Raw genomic sequence first — 18,895 nt, 5'->3', positions numbered from 1 at the left:
CAGACTGACTATTCTGGTTTTCAGGGGGTGGGAGCTCACTTGTCTTTTCAGCTGCGCAGCTAGTTCTGAGCCTGGAGAACCTGCCCAGTCCAAGATGGCTATTTTTAACCAGCTGGTCTTCAGGAAAATCATTTTTGCACTTGGAGGGTTTTCCTTCAGTGCTGCTCTTTTAAATATATCTGGGGACAGGAACTCATCCATCTGCTTTACGAAACGGATGCTCTGATTTCCCTGCCCCCAAAGCTCCCTCTCCCAATGTTTCTTTCTTTTCTTTTCTTTTTTTTTTTTTTGAGGGGACTCGGTTCTTTTCTTTCTTTTCTTTCTTTCTTTTTTTTTTTTAAGTAGGCTCCATGCCCAGCGTGGAGCCTAACATGGGGCTTGAACTCACAACCCTGAGATCAAGACCTGAGCTGAGATCAAGAGTCAGATGCTTAACCAACTGCGCTACCCAGGCACGGGACTCAGCTCTTTTGAAGCTGTCACTGTTGCTCCCTTTTTCTACTCCCTTCCATTCACTCAGCTGCAATGTCCCGGCTCTATGGTGCTTTTCTCACCTGCCTCCTTCTCTTTCCCATGGGCCGTCATCCTAAGAGGGGCTGAAAGTCTTGAAACCTGGGCCACCAGAAGAGCCTCCTAACCACTCACCCACACTGGGTCTCTCCCCTTGCCAGTCATCCATTCTACTATCTTTTACCAGATTTGACTTTGTAACACTAAAATCCCCCATTCAAAGCCTCCAGTGGTTTTCCACTGGATTATGTAAACACTTCCCAGGATAACATTTTAGACCCTCAATATTCACTTATTTAGCAAATATTTACTGAATTTTTATCATGTCCTAGGCACTAGGCTAAAAGCAGGGGATATAAAGATTTAAAGACATGGTACAGCGCCTCAGAGAGACAGCCACGTAAACAAGTTCACCATCACGAGGATGAAATAAATGAGGGCACCGTGGTCTCCAGTACGGTCTCACACACTATCTTCCCATTGTCACCTCCCAATTTTCCTTTCAGTTCCAGCCAGATTGGACTAAACTTTACTTCTCGACCATGTTCGGGGTTGTTTTGTTTTCTTCCAGACCAGTATGCCTCATACCACACCTCATATCCACTTTTTAAAATCATATTGTGGGGAGACGGGGTGGCTCAGTGAGGTACCTGACTCTTGGTTTCAGCTCAGGTTATGATCTCAGGGTTGTGGGATCGAGCCCCACATCAGGCTCCACACTCGGTGGGGAGTCTGCTTGAGATTCTCTTCTCCCTCTCCTTCTGCCCCTCTCCCCACCTCTAAAATAAATCTTTTTAAAACAGTTTAAGATCATATTTATCTTTTCCTGTCACCTCAAATGTCACCTCCTCTGAAGAAGGGGACTTGATCCTCTCAGCTGGTGTGAAGGCATTTCCTTCTCAACTAATGACACTCTTTGATAGTGGCACTTAACTCAGGCCAGCTGTCTGTGGACCTATCTTACTCCACTGCACACTCCATGAGGGTAAGGTCTGCCACAAGCATTTTTTGTCCCCCACAAGCATTCAGCAGACAGTTGCTCTGCATAGCCCTATGGGTGAACAAGCAGGAGGTGGGTGGGGCCTGCCATTTTGCCTTCTCGTTGGCTAACCCAGACCTGTTGAAGTCTCTAAGCAGGACTGGCTACATAACGTGGTGGGTACAAAATGAAAATGCGGGGCTCCTTGTTCAAAAACTGCTCAGAATTTCAAGAGGGTGACAACAGAGCATTTAACCAAGTGCAGGGCCCTTCTAAGTGTGGAGCCATGTGAGACTACACAGATGGCATGCCCATGAAGCTGAGCCTATTTCTAGGATCAAAGGTGCTGGCACCAAATTGTCCCCTAGAAAGACAAATAATTCTGACTTCACCTTATTAAAAGACTTCCTTTTTATCAGCTTAGGAACCTTGACTGGCTGGGGCTGGTGACTAGGGAGAAAAGGGGAGAGATGTAGAGGTTCTAGAAAGCCCCATTTCAGCAATTCTTACAGCTTTCATGTAGTCCAGGCTATAATCTATGGCAAGCTGATAATGACAATGGAAAAATTGGCCTTCAATCAGTCCGTTTGGAGGCTTCTAAATGGCATTGGGAAAGGGCTGGCAGAGGGAGGGTTAATTTTTTTTAAGTTTTCTCTACGCCCGATGTGGGGCTCAAACTCACAACCCCAAGATCAAGAGTCACATGCTCCACTGACTGAGCCAGCCAGGTGCCCCAGGAGGGTTAATTTTTTACTAGTCTCCCTAGATGTAATCAGGGCTTCCTTCTTCTGCCATCCAGATGGGCCTTGACTTACTTACTAAGAAGAACTCTACACCAGGAGTCCTTGAAAACCAGGCCTAGGTAGAGATGAAGGTGTTGTGTATATGTGTGCTTCACAGCTGGACACAAATGGCTTCTCCATTCACTACTTTGGATAATTAAGTGAGGAGTACTATAGGCTTCAAATATCCTAGAATCCCCTGACATCCTTGAGGCCAGAAATTCATCCCATTAGGACTTCATAAAGCAAACCCGAATCAATATTGTGAAGCGGGTTCTTGACTTCAGACCTCACTCTTCTTCCACCCCTGCCCCATACTCCTCCAAAGCTCATTCCTGGGATCTAACTCAGAAAGAGCAAGTAAGGCAAAGTCTTGGATCACATTCTTGGAGAGGGTAGAAAATGAACCGGCAAAATGAAATGTTATGCCCGGAGTCTAGCCAGGGTTGATACTGGGCAGATACATGGCAGCCTCAGAGCCCCCAAAAGGACCACCTCAGACACCAGGCTCCCAGCAAGGAGGGCAGGGCTTACCATTCATCCAAAAAAATTCTTCAAAGGCTCCTGACGCATTTTTGGTGAATTTGGAGCTTTCTTAATGAGGAGTGCTCAGGAGAACTCTCTCTCCCACTTCCCCCTTCCCATTCTCGCTCTGAATCAGGCTCACAATCCCGGCATTGAGCATGGCAATTTATTTTAATGTACACTTCAGGGGAAGATGCATCATTTCTGCAGGTTGGTGGAAGAAACACCTGCAGGCTGGGTACTCTCGCCTCACTTCTTCATCAGCAGGATTGATGTGGATGTGGACTGGTAAGGGGGGAGGTAGCAGGAAGGTGTTGGGCACTGAGGTGGCTCAGGTGGGAGGAGGTCTGATCTGTATGTGGTAAAGTTATACCTGCCCCAATTCCCTTACTCAGGGCTCAGAATCCTCCACCATGCCTTGCCCTTTCTCTGTCTTTTCTCTTTGGGGTTCAAAACCAACTGACACAGACCTGTTGGTAGACTGAGGGCTTTGGATTCCTGGAAACTTTGAGTCCTTCTCTGAAACACTCCTCCCTTCACATTGCTTTCTCTGGGGGGAGTGTTCTGGATGATAGTGCCATCTGAGGGATCCATAGGAATGCCACTGGTGGGGCAACTGGGGTGTGTCCTGGGGCAGCACCAATACGTCTCAGAAGTCATGGTCCTACAGCACTGTAAGCTAACTGGGAGGGCACAAAAGACAAGGCTGTTGGCCCAGTGGTGTTAATGGGAGGTAGTTATAAGACCACGATATCTAGATGAGGAAATAAAACTTTCAGTTGACTCTACGGACATTGTAGACACTTTAAGAAATGATAAATCATTTCCTGGGAGTAAGAGGTGGAAAGGGGGGAAAATGGCAGGGATCCAGTCTGATTCTGAAAAGAAAAAGAAAAACACATTTTTTTTCTTAGATTTTCCTTTAAAATGTCCTCTAGGATATCCAAGTCAATTAACTCTCGTCACCATCCTGTCTAGTAGGTCAGGAGGCACCCAAGTGATCCACATCCAGTCACCAGAAACTCATTTTACCTACGTACCATTCATCTTCCTGCATCCTTACGGCCCCAGACACTTGATATGGACCATTTAAGAGCAGCCAAGATGGCTGGTCAGAGACAAGAAGTGGTAGTGGTTAAGTGCACAAGCCGTAGGAGCTCTGAGTGTCCTTGTGCAAGTTACTTAACCTCTCTGGCCCTTGGCTTTCTCCTTTGAAAAAAGAGAATTACAATGGCACTTACCACACAGAGTTGCTTTGAGGATTGAGAGGATGTATGCAAAGCTTTTAGTACACCAAAAGCAAGCGTGTCTTGCTTCAGTCCCAGCTGGGTTCATCACCATCAACACAGTATCATCATCATCCTCATGCTCATGATCATCATCACCACTGCAGTTACCATGTACTCCCTAGGGTGCCAGGCACCCCACTTTAGCAAGCTTTTAATCATCTTAAAATCTACAGAAAGGGCTATTTATCCCTTAAAACTCAACTGTTGACAGATCTGAAACCCGAGGCTCATTGACCGACCCACTGTGAAAGCGGATCCAGAGGAAGGATGATGAGATTGTAGTGATTTAAGTAGAAACATGGAGGAATTTGTCAGGGCTCCCTTCCTCACATGGGGCAAGATGGAAGAAACATTGTGCTATTTGTCCAGAAGCCATCACTTATGTGAGGTTGGGCAAGTCATTTACTGTCCCCAAACCTTAATTCTCTTCATCTGCAAATTGAGGATAAATAATGATGTCTTCTTGCCAAACTCACAGCATTGACCTGAGGATTACATGAGACATGGCACCTCTACTTGATGTGTGGAAGGTATTACACCAACCAGGAGAGCCCCTGATCCATAATTTGGACCTCTGCTCTACTCTTTCCTTTTTTCATTCAACCATTATTTATTACGCAGAAGTCCTATTCTTAAGCCACATCATCCTCCATTTGTAAATCAATGCATCGATTGTGGGGCATTGCCCTGTATATAACTAGATTTTATGAGTTTGCCTTGTATGTGTCAGTCCTTTGCAGACTGATTAATTGGGGATTTTTAGAAGCCATCACTTGACATAAGAGCAGAGAGCCAGCTCTGAGATCTGGGGACCCCACACAGCATGCTAAGAGGCCCTGCCTGGTCTTGACTACCTCTGCTACCTGCAGAGCTATTTCCTATGCCCTTAGCTCAAACTGAAGACTACTAAAAATGCCATTGGAAAGAAGGATAGTATGGTTTGGGAATCAGAACCATCTGACTCAAATCCTCGCTCTGCCACTTAAGAGCTATGGGACCTCCCAAAGGTTAGGCCTTCTGCTTTTTGAGCCTCAGTTTTTTTTCTTTTCTAAAGGGCACAATTGTGATTGGAATGAAATTAGATAAAAAAAAATATATGTAGAAGTGTTCTGGCATCTCTATGGTAGGCTACCAAAAAAGGGGTAACTATTACCATCATTAATATTCATTAAAAAGTCAGTGTCTATGGCCACTGTCCACTATAATAGTAAAAGTCTGTAACAGAAGACTCCGTATGACAAACTGCTCTTAGAAATTAGAGCCAGGGAAACAAGTCTCTCCTAAAGAACTAGCTACCTATTTATCTTTACTTTTGAACTTATTTTCACTCACTGAGGAGAAAATACCAAAAACTTTTCTGCCAACAACATCCCAGAGCTTCTCAGGGAGTCTGAACCCAAGCTGGACTTTGCTGAAGAATGACACAAAGATGATGTAATGAGCACTGGGTGTTAACATGCACCAGAGGAGTAACTGAACTCTACATCTGAAACTAATAATACACTATATGTTAACTAATTTAATTTAAATAAAATAAGTTAAAAAGAAAAAAAATGACACAAAGAGGGGCGCCTGATGTCAGAGATTCAACTAAGCAAAAAGATCTCCCTGTTTCTAGCTCACTATAACCCAAACCTGATGATGAGTTATCAGGCACATAAGTACCAGTACGGGGACGCCTGGGTGGCACAGTCGGTTAAGCCTCCAACTCTTGGTTTCAATTCTCTCTCTTTCTCACTAAAATAAATAAATAAATCTTTAAAAAACTTTTTTTTAATTTTAGTACTGGAAAATTACAAACCGAATATAGTAGGGGTGGGTTCGAGCTCCATAAGGGTCGGGGAGTTTTGTTCCAATAACAGGCCCATTGGTCAGGCTTGCCTGTCACAGATTCCTCTGCCCAGGCCTAGGTCTAGATGTAGGACAGTCCTCACTACCACAGCTGAGATACTTATTCAAGAGACAGATTCCCAGGGTTTCATCCCAAGCCTCTTGTGTCAGAAGTTTCAGGGGTGTGACCCAAAAAACTGTAGGCTTAACAAGGGCCCCCCCCCCCATGATTCATATTGTCAGGGAAGTTTGGGAAACACTAGGCCTAGTTTTTCTCTGAGGGTGGTGAGAAGGGCATCAGAATCATGGAGAAGACCTTCTCAAATGCGGATTCCTGGCACCACCCCCAGGACCTCCTGAATCAGAATTTCTAGAAGCAGGCCCTGGGATATGGATTTTTACAAGCACCCAAAGTGATGTCTGTGGGCTGATGTTTACTCGTCCGCCCACGTGCAGCGTGAGCTACTGGTCACGAGGGGGCTGGGCCAAACTGGTGGTCACAGGCTGCTTTAGTGGCAGGAGTGAGGGAGATGATTAGAATGCGTAGCCTTGGGGCGCCTGGGTGGCTCAGTCAGTTGGGCGTCTGCCTTCGGCTCAGGACGTGATCTCAGGGTTCTGGGATCGAGCCCTGTGGTGGGCTTCCCGCTCAGCGGGAAGCCTGCTTCTCCCTCTCCCATTCCCTTTGCACTTCCTCCTGCTCATGCATGCTCTCTCTCAAACAAGTAAATAAAATCTTTTTTAAAAAATGCATAGTCTTCTTCTCTAGGCAGCCAAGCAATACGAGTCTCTCTACCCCACATGGCACTACGCTGTAGAGCTCTTCTAAGTCGGTACCCCCCACCCTCCTGCAGTAGCCCTGTGTTCTGACAGAGGGCTCCTCGTTCTCTCCTCTGTCCGTGCATGCGGTGGCATCAAAGCTTCTCCAAGGTCTTTGTTTTCAGATCTTCTCAGTCCCTAGTGTCCTGTTGGTTCTGTCCCTTCAGTGCCTGTCATGACAGGGACAGCTCTGGGGACAAGCGACCTGGGCCAAGGCCAGGCTGGCACAGAACAAAACATGTGGAAATCAACCTCACAGCTGACGTGGTTCTACTTCTGGGACCCGCGTTAATGACTCTCAACTGTAGCCATCGTGGAAGACAAGCAAAGTACCCCCAAAGCAGTGGGGACATGGTGGTCATAGCAGAATCACACATTGCAAGGGGGGGGCTGTGTGTGTCACATTTTGACTGAGGTCAGTCTTTTTTTTTTTTTTAAGATTTTATTTATTTATTTGACAGAGAGAGACACAGCGAGAGAGGGAACACAAGCAGGGCGAGTGGGAGAGGGAGAAGCAGGCTTCCCGCTGAGCAGGGAGCCCGATGTGGGGCTCGATCCCAGGACCCCGAGATCATGACCTGAGCCGAAGGCAGACGCTTAACGACTGAGCTACCCAGGCGCCCCTGACTGAGGTCAGTCTTAATTGTTCACTTAGCTGTATGTCTTTTATCAGTCCAGCCATCCACCTACCTCCCCGACTTTCCAGAAATATACACACGCGGTGCCAGCCGGTGAAACAAGCACATGGGTGGACCTACCTAGTCCCTCTCATATCCTTTTGGGCCAGAGATCAGGCTGCGGCTATACGCTTCCTGACTCGGGTCTCTCGCGGCGCCACTGTGGCTCCTGCGGGGCCTCGGATCCAGTCGGGCCGGGGTGGCAACCACCAGCAGATCACTGGGAGACACGTCGCGGCTGGGAGGACCGGGCAGGAGCAGGACGGAAGACAGACGCAGCTGCCTCTTCTCGCTGGAGCTTCGGCTGCTGCAGTAGCACTCCCAGGGCAGGCAGTGGGTTTCTGGAAAGGCGAAGTCATTGGCATCATCCCTTTGTGCTGCGGGGCGAGGCGCCCATTGCTGGCCGAGGCCACCTCCCACCGGGGTCTGCTGGCTTCAGGCCAGCTCACATTCCTGAACCAGAACCCGCCTTTGGTCCTCTCCTGCAAGTAGCTTCTCTTCCCTGTTTTCGTACTTCTTGCCCCTCCACTGAACGTTCAGCTGAATGCACCTCACCTGAACGACAACCAGGAATTGTCAAACAGGGTGCTTGTCAAAAGCGTTCTGTTTTTACCTTTTTTTTGTATTTTCAATAAGACCAGAGACTCCCTAAGGATGTGGACTATGTCTCCACCACCAGGCCGGGGGGGTCTCCCTGAGGGCGGGGGCTGCATCCCCCACCGCCACCCCAGACTGGGCCCTCCTCCAAGGCAAGGACTGCTTCTGTTAGCGACCCCGTCCCCTAAGCTCTTGGCACACGCCTGGACCCACTGGCACTCACGTGACTTGTGATTTGGCCCCAGCTTTGGGTTGCAGTAAGCTGGGAACAGGGCGAGCTTCTCCCTCAGTGGAACCTTGGTGAACAGCTCTGGCATCAGAGGCTGCTTCGTCGTCTCATTCTGTGGCGCAGTCCAGCTTGGCTTCAGACTTCCTAAGAAGCTCTGGGATTTTGTTGGAAGAGAAATTTTTGATACTTTCCCCTGGATGAGGTCCTGGGGGAGGGGGTGCTGCTTGTATTTAAAGACCACTGTATCCACCTTGGGGCTACTGCTTCCAGAGCTGGTAGTCCCGGTCCTGCTTGGCAGAAACTCTGGGGAGTCTGAGACCTGAGTGGCAGGATCTGGGCAGGTTTCTATTGAGGTTAAGGGCTGGAGGAGAAAACAGTCCATAATGAGATTGTGGAAGCCTAGGGCTCCTTCCCATGCCTTCTTGATTTAAACAAACAGACTAAGTAAGCCAAGCTCATCAGCAGCAAGAAAGATTAGGTTAGAATAGTTTCCTAACCAGGAACTGGCTAAATACTAGGGCAAAGGATGGTGGGTATGTCCACAGAGCTTCCTCTGGGTTTTCGTTTTTGTTTTATTATTATTTTTTTAACAAAAGAGAGATTTTAAACACTAGAAATTGGCCATCAGAAAAATAGGCATTATTTCCAAGCTACTAGACTGGCAAAAATTAGAAAGCTGTTGGTGGGATGGGGCACTATAGGGATCCTCATGCATTGCGGATGAGAATGTAGACTGGTACAGCCATTCTGGTCAACCATCTGGAAACACTCAGTTAAATAATATTACAAATACTCTGTGACCCAGCATTTCTGCTTCTAGGTATACATACTAAATGAGTTATTAGATAACTCCTTTTTAAAAAGTATGTACACCAATGTTCCCAGCAACATTATTCACAATAGCCAAAAGGTGGGTATAACCCACATGCCCCCAACAGATCAATGGATGGAATACTAGTCAGCCTTAAAAAGGAAGGACATTCTGATATATACTACAACATGAGTGAACTTTGAAACATTATGCTAAGTGAAATAAGCCAGACACAACAATATAAATATTGTATGATTCTACTTATCTGAGGTACCTAGAGTAGTCATGGAGACAGTAAAACAGAGAGGAATGAATAAGGCAGAAAAAATATTTGAAGAAATATTTAAGAAATAATAGCCATAAACTTCTCAAATTTGGTGAAAGACATCAATTTATAAAACCAATAAGTTCAAGAATCCTAAATAGCATAAGTACAAATAAAACCACACCCAGATGGGGTACCTGGCTGGCTCAGTGGAAGAGTGTACGACTCTTGATCTCTGGGTTGTGAGTTCGAGCCCCACACTGGGCATGGAGATTACTTGAAAAAAAATAAAATCTTAAAAAAGAAATGACACCCAGACACATCATAGTCAAATTGCTGAAATCCAGAGATAAAGAGAAGAGCTAGAGAAAAATAACACATTACATATAGGGGACAATGTTATGAATACAGCTGACGTCTCACTAAAAATGAAAAAGAACACTGGAAGATAATGGAACAACATTTGTTAAGTGCCGCAAGAAAAAAAAATGTCAACCCAGAATTCTAGGTCCAACAAAAATAGCCTTCAAAATGAAAGCTAAATAAAGACATTTTCAGATAAACAAAAACAGAAAATTCATCACCAGCAGAGAGGTGTGCAGTACAGTAAATGCTAAAGAGAGTTTTTCAGGCTAAAGAGAAATGACATCAGATGATATATATACATATAAATACATATCTTACATACATACATATATTTTTTTAAAATATCTTTTCTCTTGGGGCGCCTGGGTGGCACAGTCAGTTAAGCATCCAACTCTTGGTTTCGGCTCAGGTCATGATCTAGTTGTTGTGGGATTGAGTCCTGCATCGGGCTCTGTGCTTAGGGGGGAGTCTGCTGGAGATTCTCTCTCCCTCTCTCTCTGTCCCTCCCCCTCCCCTCACTCACGCCTCTTTCTCTTTCTCTATTTTTCTCTCTCTCAAATAAATAAACCTTTAAAAAAAGATTTAAAAAAAAGAAAAAGAATAGGCAAGTTTTCAGAATGTATGAGGAATTCCTCCAACTCAATAATAAAAAATAAATAATCCTAATTTTTAAAAGAGGGAAGCAAAAACTTGACACACTCTTCACAAAGAAAGACATATGAATGGGGGAGCCTGGGTGGCACAGTTGGTTATGTGTCTCTCTCTTGGTTTCAGCTCAGGTCATGATCTCAGGGACGTGAGATTGAACCCTGTGTCCAATTTTGCTCTCAGCTAGGAGTCTGCTTGAGATTCTCTCTTCCTCTCCCTCTGCCCCTCCTTCTCATGCTCTCTCTCTCAAATAAATAAAGAAAATCTTAAAAAAAAAAAAGGGGGGGGTGGCGCCTGGGTGGCTCAGTCAAGCGTCTGCCTTCCGCTTGGGTCATAATCCTAGGGTCCTGGGATCGAGCCCCACATCAGGCTCCCTGCTCCTCAGGAAGCCTGCTTCTCCCTCTCCTACTCCCTCTGCTTGTGTTCCCTCTCTCGCTGTGTCTCTCTCTGTCAAATAAATAAATAAAATCTTAAAAAAAAAAGAATGTCAACATTTCTGTTAAAAAAAAAAAAAAAGATATATGAATGACCAATAAGCACCTGGCAAAGTGCTCAACACACTTAATCATCAGGGAAATGCAAATTAAAACCACAATGTGAAATCACAAATAGCTATTAGGGTGGCTAAAATCTAAAAGATAACACCAAATGTTGACAAAGATGGAGCAACTGGAATTCTCATTCATTGTTGGCTGAAATGTACAATGATATAATCATTTTAAATAAAGATTTTGGAGTTTCTTACAAGTTATGCATAGATCTACCCTTTGACCTAGCAACCCTCTCTTAGGTAGTTATTCAAGGGAAATAAAAACATATGTCCACAAATACAGGAATGTTCACAGGAACTTTAATCACAATAGCAATAAAAAATAAAAACTGGGAATAACCCAAATGTCCACCAACAGGAGAATGATAAACAAACTACAGTATATTTGTACAACAGAATATAATTCAGCAATAAAGAACAAACTATTGATAAACCCAACAACGTGAATGGATCTCACAGATATAATATTGAGGTAAAGAAACCAAACACAAAAGAATATGTACTATATCATTCTATTTATAGAAAATTCTAGAACAGGCAAAATAGTCCAAGGTCAAAAAAGTCAGAGTCAGGACAGTGGATTCCTTGAAGAGAGACGCACAGGACTGGGGGGTAATTGCCTGGGAAAGGACAGGAGGGAACTTTCCAGAGAGGTTAGAAATTTCTATACTTCAATAGGGATATAGGATACATGGGTGTATTTCTTTTGTCAGAATTGTTCAGTTAAGATCCAAGCATTATGGGGCACCTGGCTGGCTCAGTCAGAAGAGCATGTGACTCTGGATCTTGTGTTTGTGAGTTCAAGCCCCATGTTGGGTGTAGAGATTTACTTAAATAAACTTTTGAAAAGAGGGGGGCACCTGGGTGGCTTGGTCGGTTAAGCGTCCAACTCTTGATTTCGGCTCGTGATCTCAGGGTTTTGAGATCCAGCCCCCATTCAGGCTCCTCGCTCAGCAGGGAGTCTGCCTGAGATTCTCTCTTTTCTCTCTCTCTCTCTCTCTCTCTCTCTCTCTGTCCTTCAGCCCCACCCCCAATGTGTGTGTGTGCACATGCTCTCTCTTTCTAAAATAAATAAATCTATTTTTTTTGGTAAAAGTTTTTTTTTTTTTATTTATTTAAAAGAGGGAACCACAGCAAAAAAAAAAAAAAAAGAAGAAGAAGAAGAAGAAGGGGGTGGCGCCTGGGTGGCTCAGTCAAGCGTCTGCCTTCCGCTTGGGTCATAATCCTAGGGTCCTGGGATCGAGCCCCACATCAGGCTCCCTGCTCCTCAGGAAGCCTGCTTCTCCCTCTCCCACTCCCCCTGCTTGTGTTCCCTCTCTCGCTGTGTCTCTCTCTGTCAAATATATAAATAAAATCTTTAAAAAAAAATAATAAAAGAAAATAAATAAAAGAAAAAAAAGGAAAACAGGCTCAACAAGAAAAAGAATAGGTCATAGAATGAGATAAATGACCCAATCACATTTAAATAAAGTTTAAATGCATATATTAAAAAAAAATCCCTACTTTGCCAGGAAACATACTAACAAAAGATGGTGGATAGGAGAATGGGAGGTGAGCATAGAGATAAAAGGGAAAAATAAATAAATGAAAGATGCAAAGGCTTTGAATGAACCAGGGCTTTTTATTAAATTAACCCTCTGCACATGAAATCCAGAAAAGAAAAAAAACAATAAAATGTTACTGCCTCATTTTTAAAAATCTCTTTGGAGTTAAGTAGTACTACTTTACATCTTAGATTAATGAGAGAAGAACAAAGGCAGTCTTAAGAAGTCGCAGTAATATTAAAATAGCAGCTAAAGCTTCCTGAATTCTATGTGGCAGGTGTCACTCTCCACATTTTCATGTATTCTTCCACTTAAGCCTCAAAGCAATCCACTGGTAGGAACTATTATTAAAATTCCATTTTTTAAAGATTTTATTTATTTATTTGAGAGAAAGAGACAGAGACAGAGAGAGAGAGTGCAGGAGCAGGAGGAGGGGCAGAGGGAGAGGGAGAAGCAGACTCCAGCTGAGTGCAAAGCCTGACAACAGGGGATTGGATCCCAGGATCCTGGGATCATGACCTACGCTGAAGTCAGACGCTTAACCAACTGAGCCACCCAGGTGTCAAAATTCCATTTTTTTTGTTTTTTTAGATGAGGAAACTGAGGCTTAGGGAGAGAAGAGTGACTAGATGCAAGTCATTAGAGAAGACTCCAGGATTCAAACAGAGGCAGCCAGATCCCAATGCATACTCTTTACTCTTTTTTTTATTGCAGGAAAAAAAGGAACCCCACATACACACACACACACACATAAAATTTGCTACCTTAACCGTTTTTAAGTATAGAGTAAATAGTGTTAACAATATGCCCATTGCTGTGCCACAGACCTCCAGGAAGACTCCCCGCTTAGTAGGGAGCCTGACATGGGGCTCAATCCCACACCCATGAGATCATGACCTGAGCTGAAACCAACAGTTGGACGCTTAACCAACTGAGCCACCCAGGTGCCCATTTTTTTTCAAGATTGTTTGATTGATTGATTGATTGATTGATTGATTTAAGAAAGAGCAGGGGGACGGGCAGAGGAAGAGGGGGAAAGAATCTCAGACTCCACATTGAGCACAGAGCCCAATGGGGGGCTTGACCCTATGACCCCAAGATCACAGCCTGAGCCAAAACCAAGAGTCAGGCACTCAACCAACTGGGCCATCCATAAATCCTTTGCCCATTTTAAAATCAGTTTATCTTTGGTGTGAGTTATAAGAGTCCTTTATATATTCTAGATATGAACCCCTTATCAGATACATAGTTTGAAAATATTTTCTCCCATTTCACAGGTTGCCTTTTCACTCTGTTGATTGTTCAAGTTTGATATAGTCTCACTTACCTATTTTTGCTTTTTTTTTAAGATTTTATTTATTTATTTGAAAGAGAGGATGAGAGAGAGAGAGAGCACAAGGGCGGGGAGGGTCAGAGGGAGAAGCAGACTCCCTGCTGAGCAGGGAGCCCGATGTGGGACTCGATCCCGGGACTCCAGGATCATGACCTGAGCTGAAGGCAGTCGCCTAACTAACTGAGCCACCCAGGCGCCCTTGCTCTTTTTTTTAAAGTTTATTTGTTTGTTTGTTTAAGTAATCTCTACATGCAACATGGGGCTTGAACTCACCACCCTGAGATAAAGAGCCACACACTTTTCCGACTGAGCCAGCCAGGCGGCCCTGCTTTTGGTGTCATATCTGTGAAATCCAATGTCATGAAGTTCCAAAGCCTATTTTTTTTTTTAGATTTTATTTATTTATTTGACAGAGAGAGATAGCAAGAGCAGGAACACAAGCAGGGGGAGTGGGAGAGGGAGAAGCAGGCTTCCCGCGGAGCAGGGAGCCTCATGTGGGGCTCAATCCCAGGACCCTGGGATCATGACCTGAACCGAAGGCAGACGCCTAATGACTGAGCCACCCAGGCGCCCCCCCAAAGCCTATTCTTTTAAAGGTGTTTATCGAACTGTGGCTGTAAACCTATTAATAAATCATGAAATTAATTTAGTGGATTATAACCGGTATTTTTATTTATTTATTTTTTAAGATTTTATTTATTCATCTGAGAGAGAGACAGAGACAGAGAGAACATAAGCAAGGGGAGAGGGAGAAGCAGACTCCCCACTGAGCTGGGAGCCCAATGTGGGGCTCGATCCCAGCACCCTGGGATCATGACCTGAGCTGAAGGCAGATGCTTAGCCAACTGAGCCACCCAGGTGCTCCAGGAACTGGTATTTTTGAAAGAACAAAACAGAAGAGAATAAAAAATATCAAAGGAGTTACCATATGTTGTATGGCTCATCATTGTTTTAGAAACTTTTTTCCAGTGTGTGTATGGATGGATAAAATAAAACAGATTTCTACTGTGGGCTATGGTTAGGAACTTGAAAAGCATCACACTCTTCCATACTGCATTTGGACTTGGCAAAGGCCCAACAATGCTGAAGGTTTTCCAGTACTTACAATACAGTCATCACATAGCCTTTGGTGGGCCTGACTACAGTAAACACAAAAAAAACCCGTTCTAGAACTGTCAGTACCACATTCATGTGGCATCTTAGTGTCTGCGAAAATAAAAAATCAGCTGTCACATTCAATTAATATTTTTGATGTGAATTTCATTGGTGATGTTTGTTTTGATTTCATAGTTGTATAAGAGTTATAAACATAAAGATTTTATATATCTGGTTTTATGTTTGTATATATCTATAAAAGTTATTTACGGCTACAATGGGGATCTGAGAGAGTTTTCTTTCCTTCAACAGGTGTCCATACACAAATGGAGTTTGAGAAACACTGTTTAAGGGATGAACTGGGTTCAACACTGCCACAAAGCTCAGAATGTGACCTTATTTGTAAATAGGGTCTTTGCAGATATCATGAGTCAAGTTAAAGTGAGGTCATATGGATCTGTGTAAGCCCTAAGTCCGATGACTGGTGTCCTTATATGAAGGCCACATGAAGATCTACAGAGGAGAAACTCAAAGAGGGAGTCCATGTGCCAACAGAGGCAGAGGTTGGAGTCCCACTGCTACAAGCCAAGGAGCTCCAAGGATTGTTGGCAACCACCAGAATCTAGCAAGAAGCAAGGAAGGATCCTCCCTCTAGAGCCTTCAGATGGAGCACGGCCCTGCCAACACCTTGTTTTCAGACTTCTAGCCTCCAGAACTGTGAAAGAATAAATTTGTGTTTTAAGCCCCCAAGTCCACGGTGATTTGCTCCAGCAGCCACAGGAAGCTAACGCAGCAGGTGGGAACATGCTTAAAGATGGGGTGCAGTGGGCGCCTGGGTGGCTCAGTTGGTTAAGCGACTGCCTTCGGCTCAGGTCATGATCCTGGAGTCCTGGGATCGAGTCTCACATCGGGCTCCCTGCTCGGCAGGGAGTCTGCTTCTCCCTCTGACCCTCTGCCCTCTCGTGCTCTCTATCTCTCAAATAAATAAATAAAATCTTTAAAAAAAAGTTGGGGTGCAGAAGACAGCCATTGGAAAAGCCCTCAAAGTATAGGTCCATTCTCCTAGCATGTATGCTCTTGCATAACTTGGGCTTCACGTATAGGTCCATTCTCCTAGCACGTATGCTCTTGCATAACTTGGGCTTCACAGGTGGGGATATCGAGTCTTAAGTGGCTTACTCAAAGGGAGACAGCAAGTCAGGAGGATAGAAGGGACCAGAAAGCAAGGCTCCTACCACTGGCCCCTGAGCTGAGCCCTCTGGGGAGGTAGACCGCTCTACTCACCCCAGTGCTGGTGAATATGTTCACTGCAGAGGCAGACTTGACCTCCTTGATTCTGGGGATGGGTTGACTGAGCCCCAGCCCCGGGCAGCTGAGAAGGCTTGAGTGCCTCAGGTCAGGTACAGAGGTGTATCGTCTTGCAGCTATAGGCTTGCAGGGAGGAGGGCTGGCCCCTTTCGTGGGGGTCTCCTGGTCGAGGATGCTGTCTGTCTCATTTGTCTTTGCATCTCTGACACTCAAGAGCAAGTCAGGTGTGCAGGATACCAATGCCATTGGCTGGAGACGCTGGGAAGGAGGAAACCAAACACAGCCTGTGGGAACCCAGCTCTGTCCACTTCCAGATTCATCTGCACCAAGGGGAGGTGCCAAGGGGAGGAGGAGGAGAAGGAAAGCAAATGGTATCAAAGTCTCTCTAATCCGAGGTTCTGATCCTGGGGTGCAGGGACTCCTAGAGGGTTCATGGACGGTTTCACGGGGTCTTTGGGCCACTTAAAACTGCAGTTTTAAAACTGTATCTTTGTATACTTTATGGCAAGAGAGTATCATAGTTTTTATCAGTTTCTCAAAAGGCCTATGACCCTAGCAAAGTTACAAAATACAAAAAAAAAAAAAATATCCTGCTCTCATCCTGTTCCTTTAGGTGAGGGTTCAAGAAAAAGGAGATGGACCAAAAAGCCAACTGAGTCTTCCCACTGAGCCAGAAGAGACAGTGAAGCAGAGAGGGGCAATCCAAAGACTCGGGACTGTAGGACAACGGGACTGCTGGCGCCCCGTCCAGGGCTGGTCCGCACTTTGAGCAGAGAGCAGGCTGGAAGGACCCAGCTGCGGTCCATCACCCCACATAATGGTGAGGGTCCTGCCTCCCTGCAGCCCTTCTCTGCGGCCCCCTCTCTCAGCTGTACCCCTGGCCTGCTAGAGGGGAACATTCCAACCCAAACTGGGGTTGGGATCCATGAGTATTAAGTAATCCTGGCGCCCGCTCCCTACGTGGGGATCGTGCTCAGCCTCCCCGGCTGCTTTTCCTCCCGCCGGACGAGGTAAGGACAGACCAGTGAGAGTCTTCTGAAGGATGCCAGGCTCCTTGCGACTTCCAGGCTCCCCCTCCTGTGGCCCAGCCCTTTGTCAGCCCCATTCATTCAGTGCGTCAGGGATCTGAGTAGCGGTCTCCTGAGCACCGCCCCCCATGGGGCGGCCCCAGCCAGGGAAGGGTGCCAGGCACACACGCTCCCCTCCCAGCAGGGTTTACTTGTTTGAAGGTGAGGGTGGCGGCCTGGTGTTTCTGCTGTGGTTTCTGTCGGCAGCTCCTCATGCTCTTGCCCCTCGCTTGCTCGCCGGCCGACTCCCCCTGCATCTCCACCTTCTCCTTCGTTTGGAAGGACTTTTTCTCCTGTTTCAGCCTTAGGTCCTGGATCAGCTGCCTGTCCAGGAGGAACAGGGAGGGTCGTGGAGGTTAGGGATGGGCTACAAATGTGGGCACCCTCCCTGAGGGGTGGATGATGCTTGCCAAAGAGCGCAGGGTCCTCCCTCCGCGTGTCCAGCCTGCACAAATGATTGCAGGGCCCAGAGCAGGAGGTGGAGGGGACAGCCATGCTTCCCACCACACCATTCCCAGTCTGGGGAATAGCATCCAAGGAGTGATGCAAAGTCAGCCGCTCTACCCGAGGCCAAATCCCACACATGGCAGGTGCCGGGAAGAGGGTCTGGGTGGGTGGTCAAACAAGGGGCCCCCACATTGGACCACTTTATATCCTGGGCCTCTCTGGCCAATGATGTAGTGGGAATAACGCAGTCACATGGGTCAGGAGACAGGGATCCCAATTCCTCTTTTTTTTTTTTTTTTAATTTTTTTATTGTTAAGTTCCCATTCCTCTTTTGTCATCACCTACTATATGACCCCTTCTGTGCTCTGACTTCCCCGTCCATAAAATGAGGTGATGGGGGCGCCTGGGTGGCTCAGTCATTAAGCGTCTGCCTTCAGCTCAGGTCATGATCCCAGCGTCCTGGGATCGAGCCCCACGTCGGGCTCCCTGCTCGGCGGGAAGCCTGCTTCTCCCTCTCCCCCTCCCCCTGCTTGTGTTCCCTCTCTCGCTGTGTCTCTCTCTGTCAAATAAATTAAATCATTAAAAAAAATGAGGTGATAGGTAGGGATTGGACTGGACAGGATGGGTCCCTTCCAGCTCTTAGATTTCATGCCTGTGTGAATCCAGGAGGGAGCTCCCTGGGAATTCTGGAGAAGGGTGAAGGTGCCTGTCTTGGGAGGGAGTTTCTAGGAACAGCTACATATCTACTGAACACCCCACACCAAGGAATCATGATTCCTGGTTCTCGTGAGACTAAAGCAAATGTTCCCCCTGGCAACTTCTGGGTTGGGGACTGAAGCTCAAAGACCCTCCTCACCATCCCAGGCCCGTCCCCCAGAAGTTCAAGCACGACCCAACCCGTCCCAACACCCACCCACCCCGCCCGGAGCCTTCCTACCGGGCATACACCTCCCGAGCCCTGGAGGTAACAGTATTCTGGAAGAGGGAGTTGTTGTCCTGGAAAAACTTGTCATACTTCTCCAAATTCAGAGTAGGATAAATCAGGCGGAACCCCCCACGGTTCTCCTTCTCGTACTTCTCAGTTTTCTCCAACTGCACGGCCTGGAAACCCTTGACCTCCTCCATCCTGGGGGGGAACAGAACACAGGGCTGCCGTGGATTTTCTTGGGACAGAGCCTGGAAGGGACGTGCCAAGCTGGATGTCCCCTGGGGCCAGGCCAAGGCCTT

General features: G+C 46.2%; 1 protein-coding gene across 4 annotated transcripts in view; it reads right to left on the bottom strand.

Moving 5' to 3' along the window:
• Nucleotides 1-2,946: 2,946 nt before the first annotated feature.
• The window catches only part of TTLL6 (tubulin tyrosine ligase like 6), a 38,227-nt gene continuing 22,278 nt past the window's right edge, over nucleotides 2,947-18,895 (bottom strand). For 2 of the 4 annotated variants that reach the window (XM_073883824.1, XM_073883826.1), the window contains 6 exons: nucleotides 18,606-18,794; nucleotides 17,374-17,545; nucleotides 16,131-16,412; nucleotides 8,229-8,595; nucleotides 7,490-7,749; nucleotides 2,947-3,674 (listed from right to left, as the gene is read on the bottom strand). In XM_073883824.1, coding sequence (XP_073739925.1) covers nucleotides 7,490-7,749; nucleotides 8,229-8,595; nucleotides 16,131-16,412; nucleotides 17,374-17,545; nucleotides 18,606-18,794 — 1,270 coding nt within the window. In that variant the 3' untranslated portion in view covers nucleotides 2,947-3,674. The remainder of the gene's footprint in view (nucleotides 3,675-7,489; nucleotides 7,750-8,228; nucleotides 8,596-16,130; nucleotides 16,413-17,373; nucleotides 17,546-18,605; nucleotides 18,795-18,895) is intronic. The other 2 variants (XM_073883825.1, XM_025859188.2) reach the window with 2 other exon arrangements.

Source organism: Callorhinus ursinus, unplaced genomic scaffold, assembly GCF_003265705.2.
Source record: "Callorhinus ursinus isolate GAN/ISIS: 27379988/994484 unplaced genomic scaffold, GSC_fseal_2.0 scaffold52, whole genome shotgun sequence".
Lineage (NCBI taxonomy): Eukaryota > Metazoa > Chordata > Mammalia > Carnivora > Otariidae > Callorhinus > Callorhinus ursinus.
Note: the sequence above shows the minus strand (reverse complement) of the source record. Positions and strands in the feature narration are given on the sequence as shown.